Source organism: Mizuhopecten yessoensis, unplaced genomic scaffold (genome assembly GCF_002113885.1).
Source record: "Mizuhopecten yessoensis strain PY_sf001 unplaced genomic scaffold, ASM211388v2 scaffold10359, whole genome shotgun sequence".
Lineage (NCBI taxonomy): Eukaryota > Metazoa > Mollusca > Bivalvia > Pectinida > Pectinidae > Mizuhopecten > Mizuhopecten yessoensis.
In genome coordinates this window covers 1,194,066-1,212,195 of record NW_018408507.1, presented here as the reverse complement: position 1 = coordinate 1,212,195, position 18,130 = coordinate 1,194,066, and the positions used below count along the sequence as shown (strand labels likewise).

At 34.4% G+C, this 18,130-nt stretch overlaps 2 protein-coding genes across 5 annotated transcripts in view; both read right to left on the bottom strand.

Moving 5' to 3' along the window:
• LOC110460313 (microtubule-associated protein 4-like) overlaps positions 1-18,130 on the bottom strand; it is a 203,381-nt gene that overhangs the window by 46,259 nt on the left and 138,992 nt on the right. For all 4 annotated transcript variants that reach the window (XM_021513147.1, XM_021513150.1, XM_021513151.1 and 1 more), the window contains 2 exons: positions 6,068-6,163; positions 1,288-1,383 (listed from right to left, as the gene is read on the bottom strand). In XM_021513147.1, the coding sequence (XP_021368822.1) occupies positions 1,288-1,383; positions 6,068-6,163 (192 nt within the window). The remainder of the gene's footprint in view (positions 1-1,287; positions 1,384-6,067; positions 6,164-18,130) is intronic.
• Positions 14,895-17,716, bottom strand: LOC110460316 (microtubule-associated protein tau-like). Its single transcript, XM_021513154.1, has 4 exons — positions 17,672-17,716; positions 15,903-15,992; positions 15,249-15,338; positions 14,895-14,954 (listed from the first exon to the last, which is right to left on the bottom strand). Exons 1-4 carry the CDS (start codon positions 17,711-17,713, stop codon positions 14,910-14,912), a joined length of 267 nt encoding a protein of 88 aa, XP_021368829.1. The 5' UTR covers positions 17,714-17,716; the 3' UTR covers positions 14,895-14,909.

Genomic DNA, 18,130 nt, shown 5'->3' with positions numbered 1-18,130 from the left:
TTGAGAGTACAGGTAACAGGTCAACACCTACACATACATCATTGAGAGTACAAGTAACAGGACGACACATACACATACGTCATTGAGAGTACAAGTAACAGGTCAACACCTACACATACGTCGTTGAGAGTACAAGTAACAGGTCAACACCTACACGTACATCATTGAGAGTACAAGTAACAGGTCAACCCCTTCACATTCGTCATTGAGAGTACAAGTAACAGGTCGACACCCACATGTACATCATTGAGAGTACAAGTAACAGAACAACACAAACACATACGTCATTGAGAGTACAAGTAACTGGTCGACACATACATGTACATCATTGTAGCTCTCCTGGTGGTGGATGGCATTAAAAGCATCCCATGATGTAACAATTTACAGGCAGGTCGACACAAACACATACGTCATTGAGAGTACAAGTAACTGGTCGACACATACATGTACATCATTGTAGCTCTCCTGGTGTTGGATGGCATTAAAAGCATCCCATGATGTAACAATTTACAGGCAGGTCGACACAAACACATACGTCATTGAGAGTACGAGTAACAGGCCGACACATACATGTACATCATTGTAGCTCTCCTGGTGTTGGATGGCATTAAAAGCATCCCATGATGTAACAATTTACAGGCAGGTCGACACAAACACATACGTCATTGAGAGTACGAGTAACAGGCCGACACATACATGTACATCATTGTAGCTCTCCTGGTGGTGGATGGCATTAAAAGCATCCCATGATGTAACAATTTACAGGCAGGTCGACACAAACACATACGTCATTGAGAGTACGAGTAACAGGCCGACACATACATGTACATCATTGTAGCTCTCCTGGTGGTGGATGGCATTAAAAGCATCCCATGATGTAACAATTTACAGGCAGGTCGACACAAACACATACGTCATTGAGAGTACGAGTAACAGGCCGACACATACATGTACATCATTGTAGCTCTCCTGGTGGTGGATGGCATTAAAAGCATCCCATGATGTAACAATTTACAGGCAGGTCGACACAAACACATACGTCATTGAGAGTACAAGTAACAGGTCGACACATACATGTACATCATTGTAGCTCTCCTGGTGTTGGATGGCATTAAAAGCATCCCATGATGTAACAATTTACAGGAAATAAATGTCACACACTCATCACGATCTGTTCAATACAACATAACAATGCTTTTACTACATAATCACTGTTTAGTACATCATGGAATGTAACAACACTATAACTCTCGTTCCAGCTGACAGTGAAGGTTGTATCAAACCTACCTTTTTATCTCCTCCCCCAGGCCTATGGGTAACATTGTCTTTGGAACCAACTTTTGATGAAGCCTTTTCCTTGAAATCTAGCTTCTTTGTTTCAATCTGAGGAGAAAGATATACAATTGTATTATATATCACTGCACAGATACTGTTGCGGCAAGATTGAGGTAGGATATCCTAAATACTGAATATGAGGATTGAGGTAGGATATCCTAAATACAGAATATGAGGATTGAGGTAGGATATCCTAAATACTGGATAAAAAGATTGAGGTAGGATATCCTAAATACTGAATATGAGGATTGAGGTAGGATATCCTAAATACTGGATAAAAAGATTGAGGGAGGATATCCTAAATACTGAATATGAGGATTGAGGTGGGATATCCTAAATACTGGATAAAAAGATTGAGGTAGGATATCCTAAATACTGAATATGAGGATTGAGGTAGGATATCCTAAATACTGGATAAAAAGATTGAGGGAGGATATCCTAAATGTATTAGATATGAAGATTGAGATAGGATATCCTAAATATTGGATATTAAGATTGAGGTAGGATATCCTAAATACTGTATATGAGGATTGAAGTAGGATTTCCTAAATACTGTACATGAGGATTGAGGTGGGATATCCTAAATACTGGATATTAAGATTGAGGTAGGATATCCTAAATACTGTATATGAGGATTGAGGTAGAATATCCTAAATACTTGATAAAAAGATTGAGGTAGGATATCCTAAATGTATTAGATATGAAGATGGAGATAGGATATCCTAAATACTGGAAATGAAGATTTAGACGGGATCACCTAAATACTGGATATGAAGAGTGAGGTAGGATATCTCCTTAATACTGGAAATGAAGATTTAGACAGGATCACCTAAATACTGGATATTAAGATTGAGGTAGGATATCCGAAATACTGGATATTAAGATTAAGGTTGGATATCCTTAGTACTGTTTATGAAGATTGAGGTAGGATATCCTAAATACTGAATATGAGAATTCAGGTAGGATATCCCAAATACTGTATATGAAGATTGAGGTGGGATATCCTAAATACTGGAAATGAACATTTAGACAGGATCACCTAAATTCTGGATACTAAGATTGAGGTAGAATATCCTTAATACTGGAAATGAAGATTTAGATAGGATAACCTAAATACTGGATATGAAGATTGAGGTAGGATTTCCTAAATACTGAATATGAGAATTTAGGTAGGATATCCCAAATACTGTATATGAAGATTGAGGTAGGATATCCTTAATACTGGAAATGAAGATTTAGAAAGGATCACCTAAATACTGGATATGAAGGTTGAGGTAGGATTTCCTAAATACTGAATATGAAGATTGAGGTACGATTTCCTAAATACTGAATATGAAGATTGAGCTAGGATTTCCTAAATACTGAATATGAAGATTGAGGTACGATTTCCTAAATACTGAATATGAAGATTGAGGTAGGATTTCCTAAATACTGAATATGAAGATTGAGGTGGGATATCCTAAATTCTGCATATGAGGATTGAGGTGGGATATCCTAAATACTGGATATGAAGATTGAGGTAGGATATCCTTAGTACTGTTTATGAAGATTGAGGTAGGATATCCTAAATACTGAATATGAGAATTGAGGTAGGATATCCCAAATACTGGATATGAAGATTGAGGTAGGATATCCTAAATACTGCATATGAGGATTGAGGTGGGATATCCTAAATACTGTATATGAAGATTGAGGTAGATATCCTAAAGACTGGATATGAAGATTGAGGTAGGATTTCCTCAATACTGAATATAAAGATTGAGGTAGGGGGTCCTAAATACTTCATATGAGGATTGAGGTGGCATATCCTAAAGACTGGATATGAAGATTGAGGTAGGATATCCTAAATACTGGAAATTAACATTTAGATAGGATCACCTAAATACTGGATATGAAGATTGAGGTAGGATTTCCTCAATACTGAATATAAAGATTGAGGTAGGATATCCTAAATACTTCATATGAGGATTGAGGTGGCATATCCTAAAGACTGGATATGAAGATTGAGGTAGGATATCCTAAATACTGGATATGAAGATTGAGGTAGGATATCCTTAATACTGGAAATGAAGATTTAGATAGGATCACCTAAATACTGGATATGAAGATTGAGGTGGGACATCCTAAATACTGGATATGAAGATTAAGGTAGGATATCCTTAGTACTGTTTATGAAGATTGAGGTAGGATATCCTAAATACTGAATATGATAATTGAGGTGGTATATCCTAAATACTGAATATAAAGATTGAGGTAGGATATCCTAAATATGCATATGAGGATTGAGGTGAGATATCCTAAATACTGTATATGAAGATTGAGGTAGATATCCTAAAGACTGGATATGAAGATTGAGGTAGGATATCCTAAATACTGGAAATGAAGATTTAGACAGGATCACCTAAATACTGGATATTGGGATTGAGGTAGGATTTCCTAAATACTGAATATAAAGATTGAGGTAGGATATCCTAAATACTGTATATGAGGATTGAGGTGGGATATCCTAAATACTTCATATGAAGATTGAGGTAGATATCCTAAATACTTTTTATGAAGATTGAGGTAGGATATCCTAAATACTGGATATGAGGATTGAGGTGGGATATCCTTAATACTGGATATTAAGATTGAGGTAGGATTTCATAAATACTGAATATAAAGATTGAGGTAGGATATCCTAAATACTGTATATGAAGATTGAGGTAGGATATCCTAAATACTGCATATGAGGATTGAGATGGAATACCCTAAATACTGGATATGAAGATTGAGGTAGGATATCCTTAATACTGGAAATGAAGATTTAGATAGGATCACCTAAATACTGAATATGACGATTGAGGTAGGATTTCCTAAATACTGAATATGAAGATTGAGTTAGGATATCCTAAATACTGCATATGAGGATTGAGGTGGGATATCCTAAAGACTGGATATGAAGATTGAGGTAGGATATTCTAAATACTGGAAATGAAGATTTAGACAGGATCACCTAAATACTGGATATTAAGATTGAGGTAGAATATCCTAAATACTGTATATGAAGATTGAGGTGGGATATCCTCAATACTGCATATGAGGATTGAGGTGGGATATCCTTAATACTGGAAATGAAGATTTAGATAGGATCACCTTAATACTGGATATGTAGATTGAGGTAGGATATCCTGAATACTGAATATGAAGATTGAGGTAGGATATCCTAAACACTGCATATGAGGATTGAGGGGGGATATCCTAAATACTGGCAATGAAGATTTAGACAGGATCACCTAAATACTGGATAAAAAGATTGAGGTAGGATAACCTAAATACTGGATAAAAAGATTGAGGTAGGACATCCTTAATACTGGAACTGCAGATTTAGATAGGATCACCTTAATACTGGATATGTAGATTTAGGTAGGATATCCTGAATTCTGAATATGAAGATTGAGTTAGGATATCCTAAATACTGTACATGAAGATTGAGGTGGGATTTCCTAAATACTGAATATGAGAATTGAGGTAGGATATCCTAAATACTGGAAATGAAGATTTAGACAGTATCACCTAAATACTGGATATTAAGATTGAGGTAGAATATCCTAAATACTGTATATGAAGATTGAGGTGGGATATCCTCAATACTGTATATGAGGATTGAGGTGGGATATCCTAAATACTGGATATGTGGATTGAGGTGGGATATCCTAAATACTGGAAATGAAGATTTAGACAGTATCACCTAAATACTGGATATTAAGATTGAGGTAGGATATTCTAAATACTGCATATGAGGATTGAGGTGGGATATCCTAAATACTGGATATGTGGATTGAGGTGGGATATCCGATATGAAGATTGAGGTAGGATATCCTTAATATTGGAAATGAAGATTTAGATAGGATCACCTTAATACTGCATATGAAGATTGAGGTAGGATATCCTTAATATTGGAAATGAAGATTTAGATAGGATCACCTAAATACTGGATATGAAGATTGAGGTAGGATATCCTTAATACTAGAAATGAAGATTTAGATAGGATCACCTTAATACTGCATATGAAGATTGAGGTAGGATATCCTTAATATTGGAAATGAAGATTTAGATAGGATCATCTAAATACTGGATATGAAGATTGAGGTAGGATTTCCTAAATACTGAATATGAAGATTGAGTTAGGATATCCTAAATACTGCATATGAGGATTGAGGTGGGATATCCTAAATACTGGCCATGAGGATTGAGGTAGGATTTCCTAAATAATGAATATGAAGATTGAGGTAGGATATCCTACATACTGCATATGAAGATTGAGGTAGGATATCCTTAATACTGGATATAAAGGTTGAGGTAGAATATATTTAATATTGGATATTAAGATTAAGGTTGGATATCCTTAGATCTGTTTATGAAGATTGAGGTGGGATATCCTAAATACTGGAAATGAACATTTAGATAGGATCACCTAAATTCTGGATATTAAGATTGAGGTAGAATATCTTAAATATTGGATATTAAGATTGAGGTAGGATCACCTAAATATTGGATATGAGGATTGAGGTGAGATATCCTAAATACTGTATATGAAAATTGAGGTAGGATATCCTAAATACTGGATATGAGGATTGAGATAGGATATTCTTAATATTGATACGAAGATTGTGGTAGAATATCCTAACTACTGTATATAAAGATTTAAGTAGGATGAAGTATTGGACGTCAGAGAGCACCCAAGGAGTACCTTCTTGTCCCCTCCGCCCGCTTTATGATCCATGTTATCTTTAGATCCCACCTTGGATATAGCCTTTCCTTTAAAGTCTAGCTTGGCAGTCTCAATCTGAAACGTAAATCACACATAAAACTACTTCACAGTTCTTAATGATATATCTCTTATGAGAATGAATATCAGTTCATATCAATAACAGTTTCTTATTTTCGTGCTAAAGATGAAGAAGCAAATTCTGATGTGGATACCCTATATAAAGGTATGTGGAAACCCTATATAAAGGGATTAGGATACCCTATATAAAAGGATGATGATACCCATATAAAGGGATTAGGATACCCTATATAAAAGGATGATGATACCCATATAAAGGGATTAGGATACCTTATATAAAGGGATTAGGATACCTTATATAAAGGGGTTAGGATACCCTATATAAAGGGATGTGGATACCCATATAAAGGGATTAGGATACCCTATATAAAGGGATGTGGATACCCTATATAAAGGGGTTAGGATACCCTATATTAAGGGAAGTTAATACCCTATATAAAGGGATGTGGAAACCCTATATAAAGGGATGTGGAAACCCTATATAAAAGGATGATGATACCCATATAAAGGGATTGGGATACCCTATATAAAGGGGTTAGGATACCCTATATAAAGGGATGTGGATACCCATAGAAAGGGATTAGGATACCCTATATAAAGGGGTTAGGTAGGTCTATAATCTGTGGTAGGATACCCTATATAAAGGGATGTGGAAACCCTATATAAAAGGATGATGATACCCATATAAAGGGATTAGGATACCCTATATAAAGGGGTTAGGATACCCTATATAAAGGGATGTGGATACCCTATATAAAGGGATGTGGATACCCTATATAAAGGGGTTAGGCTCCCTATATAAAGGGATGTGGATACCCTATATAAAGGGATGTGGAAACCCTATATAAAAGGATGATGATACCCATATAAAGGGATTAGGATACCCTATATAAAGGGGTTAGGATACCCTATATAAAGGGATGTGTATACCCTATATAAAGGGATGTGGATACCCTATATAAAAGGATGTGGATACCCTATATAAAGGGGTTAGGCTCCCTATATAAAGGGATGTGGATACCCTATATAAAGGGGTTAGGCTCCCTATATAAAGGGATGTGGATACCCTATATAAAGGGATGTGGATACCCTATATAAAGGGATGTGGATACCCTATATAAAGGGATGTGGATACCCTATATAAAGGGATGTGGATACCCTATATAAAGGGATGTGGATACCCTATATAAAGGGATGTGGATACCCTATATAAAGGGATGTGGATACCCTATATAAAGGGATGTGGATACCCTATATAAAGGGATGTGGATACCCTATATAAAGGGATGTGGATACCCTATATAAAGGGATGTGGATACCCTATATAAAGGGATGTGGATACCCTATATAAAGGGATGTGGATACCCTATATAAAGGGATGTGGATACCCTATATAAAGGGATGTGGATACCCTATATAAAGGGATGTGGATACCCTATATAAAGGGATGTGGATACCCTATATAAAGGGATGTGGATACCCTATATAAAGGGATGTGGATACCCTATATAAAGGGATGTGGATACCCTATATAAAGGGGTTAGGCTCCCTATATAAAGGGATGTGGATACCCTATATAAAGGGATGTGGATACCCTATATAAAGGGATGTGGATACCTATATAAAGGGATGTGGATACCCATATAAAGGGATTAGGTTTCCCTATATAAAGGGGTTAGGCTCCCTATATTAAGGGAAGTGGATACCCTATATTAAGGGAAGTGGATACCCAATAAAAAAGGAGACTTATTTCTAATAGTTTGTATTTTCAGAAATTGAATTTAACAACATGTCTCTGTTGTCATGTAAGCAAATATAGCATGCTATTCTGATAGTTTAATAATGTTAAACCTTAGACAAACGTTACCATCAATCAGTGAACCTTGTGAATATTAGCAGGAACAAAAAGGATCCAGGCAACAATGAGAAATGTACTTGTCCACCAAAATATGTAGAGTCCTATAGATATACCTAGTTATTTGTTGTTGAAGCCAAACATTTGAGAATTAACTGATAAATTAAGTCACCAAGTATGGAAACAGTATTTTATTATTAGAAAGTTTTTCTTCTTCACAGTTATCTCCCCTAGTACAACTCAGTGTGAAGTTTTTACACTTTTATCTCATTGATACCCACGCTTCAAAAAAGTCTAACTACTTTGTATATGTTCCTACACTATACACATATATTCTGGATTAAGAACAAAACAACACCAACGATGATCAAACTTAGTGATTAAGCTAAGCTGATTATTAAGCACTGCTATCTGAAAAATTGAATATAAGAAAGATACATTAAATCAAAGTAAACAGACATGTTTAATAACAAGTATGGTTTTAGTTCTCAGCGTTTTTTGTCTTCTTAAAATCAGTAATGAATATGAAAATATGATGTTATGTGATTAAAAAATTATTTCACTACAAACAAGGAACATAAATCACTTCTCTTCATCCAACAACTGGTAATACAGAAATTATAAACCAGACATTCAGTAACTAGGTCTATAATCTGTGGTAATACAGAAATTATAAACCACAAATAAAGTTACTAGGTCCATAATCTGTGGTAATACAGAAATTATAAACCTGCCATACAGTAACTAGGTCTATAATCTGTGGTAATACAGAAATTATAAACCAGCCATATTGTAACTAGGTCTAGATCTATAATCTGTTGTAATACAGAAATTTTAAACCAGACAAACAGTAACTAGGTCTATAATCAGTGGTAATACAGAAATTTTAAACCAGACATAAAGTTACTAGGTCTATAATCAGTGGTAATACAGATATTATAAACTAGCCATACTGTAACTAGGTCTATAATCAGTGGTAATACAGAAATGATAAACTAGCCATACAGTAATTAGGTCTATAATCTGTGGTAATACAGAAATTATAAACCTGCCATACAGTAACTAGGTCTATAATCAGTGGTAATACAGATATTATCAATTAGCCATACTGTAACTAGGTCTTTGAATAGTGGTAATACAGAAATTGTAAACTAGCCATACTGTAACTAGGTCTATAATCTGTGGTAATACAGAAATTATAAACCAGACATACAGTAACTAGGTGTATAATCTGTGTGAATACAGAAATTATAAACTTGCCATACAGTAACTAGGTCTATAATCTGTGGTAAAACAGATATTATAAACCAGACATACAGTAACTAGGTCTATAATCTGTGGTAATACAGAAATTATAAACCTGCCATACAGTAACTAGGTCAATAATATGTGGTAATACAGATATTATAAACCAGACAAACAGTAACTAGGTCTATAATCTGTGGTAATACAGAAATTATAAACTAGCCATACAGTAACTAGGTCTATAATCTGTGTTAATACAGAAATTATAAACCTGCCATACAGTAACTAGGTCTATAGTCTGTGGTAATACAGATATTATAAACCAGACAAACAGTACCTAGGTCTATAATCTGTTGTAATACAGAAATTATAAACCAGACATACAGAAACTAGGTCAATAATCAGTGGTAATACAGATATTAAAAACTAGCCATACTGTAACTAGGTCTATAATCTGTGGTAATACAGAAATTATAAACTAGCCATACAGTAACTAGGTCTATAATCTGTGGTAATACAGAAATTAAAAACTAGCCATACTGTAACTAGGTCTATAATCTATGGTAATACAGAAATTATAACCCTGCCATACAGTAACTAGGTCTATAGTCTGTGGTAATACAGATATGAGAAACAAGACAAACAGTAATTAGGTCTATAATCTGTGGTAGGACAGAAATTAAAAACTAGTCATACAGTAATTAGGTCTATAATCTGTGGTAGGACAGAAATTAAAAACTAGTCATACTGAAACACAGTCTATAATCTGTGGTAATAAAGAAATTATAAACTTGCCATACAGTAACTAGGTCTATAATCTGTGGTAATACAGATATTATAAACCAGACAAACAGTAACTAGGTCTATAATCTGTGGTAATACAGATATTATAAACTAGCCATACTGTAACTAGGTCTATAATCTGTGGTAATACAGAAATTAAAAACTAGTCATACAGTAACTAGGTCTATAATCTGTGGTAATACAGAAATTATAAACCTGCCATACAGTAACTAGGTCTATAATCTGTGGTAATACAGATATTATAAGCCAGACATACAGTAACTAGGTCTATAATCAGTGCTAATACAGAAATTATAAACCTGCCATACAGTAACTAGGTCTATAATCTGTGGTAATACAGAAATTATAAACCTGCCATACAGTATTTTAAATGGAAGTTGGAAATAGCTGCATTGTAGAAAATCCTTTCATGTAAATTCTACTGTGACAATTAGATAGCTTTCTACTTACCTTTATACTAGCCATCACAAAAGATGCAGTGATAAAGTACTAAAAAAATTGATTCACTGAACATTTCTGTTAATCCCATGCTTTTTGCTTTTCAACAAGGATATATCATGTTGTGAAAGTTTCAACCATTAAGGAATTTTTTCATAATACTTTCAGTTTTTTCAAGTAAAAAATATATGACAAGGTAAAACTACTGCAAGGCAATCCATAGTCCCTCACGAGTAATGATTTTTTTATCTAACAAACAGTACACTTATGTTAGGAAGCTTAGGTCACAGCGAGGTCATAGTGACCTACTTTTTGCACTCTGCCATCCCAAAATGTCCTTCCACACCAAATCTGGTTACTCAAGGTGAAACAGTATAGAAGATATGCCCTGGACAAAGTTAGTGAAAATCTTAATGGATCAAAGTTTTATGTAATATGGAAATTATAAAATCATTTAAATCTTTAAAGCACAGCATCCAAAACACCAGTGTTACTCACACAAATAACAACATGTGATAACTTTGACGGTATATATGTACAACAAATTGTTTCAAGTTAGTCACACCCAAAATAATTATAATAAAACAAACAAATCAAGTTTGTCACCAATCCTTGTCAGTATTAAACTGTTGTTCCTACTTTGAAATGACCACTTCTATGAGAGTAACCAGGATTCTCTGTGAACTACTATTCACTTTTGCTGTTTGACAGAAGTCTGAACTATTATTCACTATTGATGTTTGACAGGAGTCTGAACTATTATTCACTTTTGTTGTTTGACAGAAGTCTGAACTATTATTCACTTTTGTTGTTTGACAGAAGTCTGAACTACTATTCACTTTCGTTGTTTGACAGGAGTCTGAACTAGTATTCACTTTTGTTGTTTGACAGAAGTCTGAACTATTATTCACTTTTGATGTTTGACAGGAGCCTTAACTAGCATTCACTTTCGTTGTTTGACAGGAGCCTGAACTAGCATTCACTGAACTACTATTCACTTTCGTTGTTTGACAGGAGTCTGAACTATTATTTACTTTTGTTGTTTGACAGGAGTCTGAACTATTATTCATTATTGATGTTTGGCAGGAGTCTGAACTATTATTCACTTTTGTTGTTTGACGGGAGCCTTAACTAGCATTCACTTTCGTTGTTTGACAGGAGCCTGAACTAGCATTCCCTTTTGTTGTTTGACAGGAGTCTGAACTAGTATTCCCTTTTGTTGTTTGACAGGAGCCTGAACTAGCATTCCCTTTTGTTGTTTGACAGGAGTCTGAACTATTATTCCCTTTTGTTGTTTGACAGGAGTCTGAACTATTATTTACTTTTGTTGTTTGACAGGAGTCTGAACTATTATTCATTATTGATGTTTGGCAGGAGTCTGAACTATTATTCACTTTTGTTGTTTGACGGGAGCCTTAACTAGCATTCACTTTTGTTGTTTGACAGGAGTCTGAACTAGCATTCACTTTTGTTGTTTGACAGAAGTCTGAATTATTATTCACTTTTGATGTTTGACAGGAGCCTGAACTATTATTCACTTTTGATGTTTGACAGGAGCCTGAACTAGCATTCACTTTCGTTGTTTGACGGGAGCCTGAACTAGCATTCACTTTCGTTGTTTGACAGGAGTCTGAACTATTATTCACTATTGATGTTTGACAGGAGTCTGAACTATTATTCACTTTTGTTGTTTGACAGGAGTCTGAACTAGTATTCCCTTTTGTTGTTTGACAGGAGCCTGAACTAGCATTCCCTTTTGTTGTTTGACAGGAGTCTGAACTATTATTCACTTTTGATGTTTGACAGGAGCCTGAACTAGTATTCACTTTCGTTGTTTGACAGGAGCCTGAACTATTATTCACTTTTGTTGTTTGACAGGAGTCTGAACTAGCATTCATTACAGATGTTGCAAGTCTTAGAAAATAAAATACTATGCTATATCTCACCAAAACTAGTGTCTTTCTTGCTTTATATACCTGGTGCTGTCACAAGTAGATGTTCATGTAGATCTTAATTAATTAATACTAAAGTATGTGGTATTGACTAATCTACAAGCCATACGTGTTCTGTGAGACGTGGGTTCATTCTTTATCCTTTCCATTAACAGTAGTATGAGCCATGAGGACTTAAGAAATACTTTGCGACTCCTCAGGACGCCGTCACAACGAGGTTGTACTTTAAGGTATGCCCAAATAGCCCACCTGAATTTTAAGGAGCTCAATTAATCAAGAAACTTAGAATGTGTTAACACGTACTATCTATCAGTTTAATTATCTATCATTTTAGCAAAGATTCTTAAAAAAAAACATTCAAAAAAGTTTGTGCATTATGTTTTTCATTAGGACTGTTTGAATTTATAAGTTATACATGAAAGATACTTTAGTTCAGACTTACATACATTGCAAGTCTTGGGAAGAAAAACACTTGGTTATCTTTTACTCAAACCAGCGTGTTGGTGGATTGATCTATGGCATGTCACAAGCCTCTTAACACCCCCTATCCCTAATTTGTGGCTCAGTTCATTCTACCTGCCAACAAAATGTACACAAAAAATAAACTTTCTGGGAAAAAAAGGAAAAAAAATGAAAACATATTGATTAATAACTTATCATGTATCCTAACACAATAAGTTTAAACTTAGTTAAACACTGTAAAAAACTGAACACTTAAATCCATTTTGTTATTGACACGTCACTCAGCCTTACTTGAGCATGTCCACCTCCTGGTACATGGCGAGTGTTTTCCAGAGAACCTAATTTTGACTCTGTATTCCAGGAAACTGGCTCATTTATTATCTAAAAAGAACCAGGATAAGGGATATCATCTAGTTTTAAAAATCAATGTATTCTGTGTTATTTTCTTCATTTCCTAGGTCCCTAATTTTTGCCAATTTTCCAAAAAAATCTGCAATTTTATGCAACAAAAGAAACAAGAGACCCATGGAACCTGAAGGTGTTTACATGATTAATGTGGCTTTTTTCAACTTTCTAGCACTTTATAAAAACAATGGCTAGTTCTAAAACTTTTATTCTTCAGAGCGAGTCTTTTTAGTATTTTGACTAATCAACCTTACTTGAGCATGTCCACCCCCTGGTACATGGCGAGTGTTTTCCAGAGAACCTATTTTAGACTCCGTATTCCAGGAAACTCGCTCATTTATTATCTATAAAGAACCAGGATAAGGGATGTCATTTATGTTTGGAGAATAATATATTCTTTGTCTTTTTCTTGAACTAGTAATTACTAGTTGATAGTAAATGAATTTTAACATTATAATTGATGAAGCAAGTGATGTATAACTCAGTTGGAAACAACAAATATAGAAACAGAATTTAACATTTATGAAAATGTATAACTTATACAAAAAGTCTTAGAAGATAAAACACTATTACTTTTACTCAAACCACATGTGTCTTTATGGTTGGATATATGGCAAATTGTCACAAGCACATGTTAATATCCTGTCTATCCCTTATTCTTTTACCTTCAAACCAAATATACATATGTTTCTTTTTTATTCTAAAAACTCATTTACAACTTATAACATATGGGTTTGTAACTTATTTAATTTCCTAATACAATAAGTTCAAACTGTTAAAAAATTGTGAAAAAAATGATCACTTAACTAAATCCATTTTGTTAGACACATCACTCAACCTTACTTGAGCGTGCCCACCTCCTGGTATATGGTGAGTGTTTTCCAGAGAACCTAATTTTGACTCTGTATTCCAGGAAACTGGCTCATTTATTATCTAAAAAGAACCAGGATAAGGGATATCATCTAGTTTTAAAAATCAATGTATTCTGTGTTATTTTCTTCATTTCCTAGGTCCCTAATTTTTGCCAATTTTCCAAAAAAATCTACAATTTTATGCAACAAAAGAAACAAGAGACCCATGGAACATGAAGGTGTTTACATGATTAATGTGGCTTTTTTCAACTTTCTAGCACTTTATAAAAACAATGGCTAGTTCTAAAACTTTTTATTCTTCAGAGCGAGTCTTTTTAGTATTTTGACTAATCAACCTTACTTGAGCATGTCCACCCCCTGGTACATGGCGAGTGTTTTCCAGAGAACCTATTTTAGACTCCGTATTCCAGGAAACTCGCTCATTTATTATCTAAAAAGAACCAGGATAAGGGAAATCATTTGAGTTTTAAGAACAAGGTATTCTGTGTCCTTTTCTTCATTTGCTAGTAAACAGATTTAAACATTGTACGTGTAATGATTTTATTGTTCAAAGAGATCATACTGACAGAGCAAAATCAAATAAAGACAGTTCAGAAATGTAATAAGTATTAATGTTTATAACTTTAATTTAGAACTGTCGATATCTTCATCAAAATGCCTACTTGAGAATTCCCTCCTCAATTGGTACATAGAAGACATTTTCTATGGACCTAATTATTGGCAGGTATTTCCAGGAAAATTTCTTCAATGTTATTCTATAAAATGAAACATATACAGCTGTATATTCATTAATTAATAGCAAATTTTATTTTCTTCATTAAAGTACATAACTGTTATATAATACATTCATCTCTGAAAAGTCACTTGGCTTTATTTTAATTGGTTTATCAGACAAACAAACTGATACTAAAATGAATCCATGTTATTATATTTTGAGGCTCACTTTGAAAGACAGACACCTGCAGTTGTCATTGACCCTATATAAATCACATCCCTTTTGAAAATAATTTAATTATCATTACTGCTTATTGAGAATAACTAATGCATACTCTTTGATTCCCACCGCCAGGTACATGGCGAGCATTTTCCATTGATCCAACTTTTGACTCCTTTTTCCATGTGACTTTTTCATCTAATATCTAAACAAAATGGATGTTTGGAAAAAAATCTTTGTAAGATTATTTTGAACTTAAAATATTGTAAGGTTTTTGTTTCTGTTGTTCAAGATTGATTTTTTTTTTTATCTATTAATATAACGTCAACATTTTCTACTTTGATACACAGTATATTCCATGATTTCCAATTAAAGGTTTATGATGAGTTTTTTGCAGTGAACTAATTTCGTGTCTGTAAATATATTTTACAGAGTACCGTAGTCAATAGCTTACATGTACAAAAAGTCTTAGAAGATAAAACACTATTACTTTTACTCAAACCACATGTGTCTTTATGGTTGGATATATGGCAAATTGTCACAAGCACATGTTAATATCCTGTCTATCCCTTATTTCTAGCTCAGTTCTTTTACCTTCAAACCAAATATACAAATGTATCTTTTTTATTCTCAAAACTCATTTACTACTGATAACATATGGATAAATAACTCATCTTATTTCCTTATACAATAAGTTCAAACTGTTAAAACAAATGGAAAAACTGATCACTTAAAACCATTTTGTTATTGACACGTCACTCAACCTTACTTGAGCGTGCCCACCTCCTGGTATATGGCGAGTGTTTTCCAGAGAACCTATTTTTGACTCTGTATTCCAGGAAACTCGCTCATTTATTATCTATAAAGAATCAGGATACAGGATGTCATTTAAGTTTTAAGATCAAGGTAGTCTGCGTCCTTTTCTTCATTTGCTAGTTGATCGTAAACAGTTTTTAACACTGTACGTGTAATCATTTTATTGTACAAAGAGATCATACTGACAGAGCAAAATCAAATGACTCAGTTGAAAATAACAAATATAGAAGAGATTTAATAATTATCAATATTCATAAATTTGATTTAGAACTCTCAATATATCATGAACGTGTATGCTTGAAATTTCCTCCTTAAAATACAAATGTACTAGGTATCTTTTTTCTACAGACTGAAATGTTTGGCAGTATATTTCCAGAAAAATGAAACATACATACACACTACATAAAATGAATTTCTATTTTCTGCATCAACTTGATTCCATTGACTTCATCTTTTATAATTCCCTTTCCATATGCTAGTATATACTCAGACACAAAGACCGACACACTAGTATATACTCAGACACAAAGACCAACACACTAGTATATACAAAGACACAAAGACCGACACACTAGTATATACAAAGACACAAAGACTGACACACTAGTATATACTCAGACACAAAGACCGACACACTAGTATATACTCAGACATAAAGACCGACACACTAGTATATACTCGGACACAAAGACCGACACACTAGTATATACTCGGACACAAAGACCGACACACTAGTATATACTCGGACACAAAGACTGACACACTAGTATATACTCAGACACAAAGACGGACACACTAGTATATACTCAGACACAAAGACCGACACACTAGTATAGACTCAGACACAAAGACTGACACACTAGTATATACTCAGACATAAAGACAGACACACTAGTATATACTCAGACACAAATACCGACACACTAGTATATACTCAGACACATAGACCGACACACTAGTATATACTCAGACAAAAAGACTGACACACTAGTATATACTCAGACACAAAGAACGACACACTAGTATATACTCAGACACAAAGACCCACACACTAGTATATATACTCAGACACAAACACGGACACACTAGTATATACTCAGACACAAAGAACGACACACTAGTATATACTCAGACACAAATACCGACACACTAGTATATACTCAGACACATAGACCGACACACTAGTATATACTCAGACAAAAAGACTGACACACTAGTATATACTCAGACATAAAGACAGACACACTAGTATATACTCAGACATAAAGACAGACACACTAGTATATACTCAGACACAAAGAACGACACACTAGTATATACTCAGACACAAATACCGACACACTAGTATATACTCAGACACAAATACCGACACACTAGTATATACTCAGACACATAGACCGACACACTAGTATATACTCAGACACATAGACCGACACACTAGTATATACTCAGACAAAAAGACTGACACACTAGTATATACTCAGACATAAAGACCGACACACTAGTATATACTCGGACACAAAGACCGACACTCTAGTATATACTCGGACACAAAGACCGACACACTAGTATATACCCAGACACAAAGACCGACACACTAGTATATTCTCAGACACAAAGACTGACACATGTTGCCATTGATTACTCATAAATTTGTACACCTGATATCAGACTACAAATGTATCGTATCATTACTGCTTATTGAGAATAACTAACGCATACTCTTTGATTCCCACCGCCAGGTACATGACGAGCATTTTTCATTGATCCAACTTTTGACTCAGACACACTAGTATATACTCAGACACAAAGACAGACACACGAGTATATACTCAGACACAAAGACTGACCCACTAGTATATACTCAGACACAAAGACGGACACACTAGTATATACTCAGACACAAAGACGGACACACTAGTATATACTCAGACACAAAGAACGACACACTAGTATATACTCAGACACAAAGAACGACACACTAGTATATACTCAGACACAAATACCGACACACTAGTATATACTCAGACACAAAGAACGACACACTAGTATATACTCAGACACAAAGATCGACCCACTAGTATATACTCAGACACAAAGACGGACACACTAGTATATACTCAGACAAAAAGACTGACACACTAGTATATACTCAGACATAAAGACAGACACACTAGTATA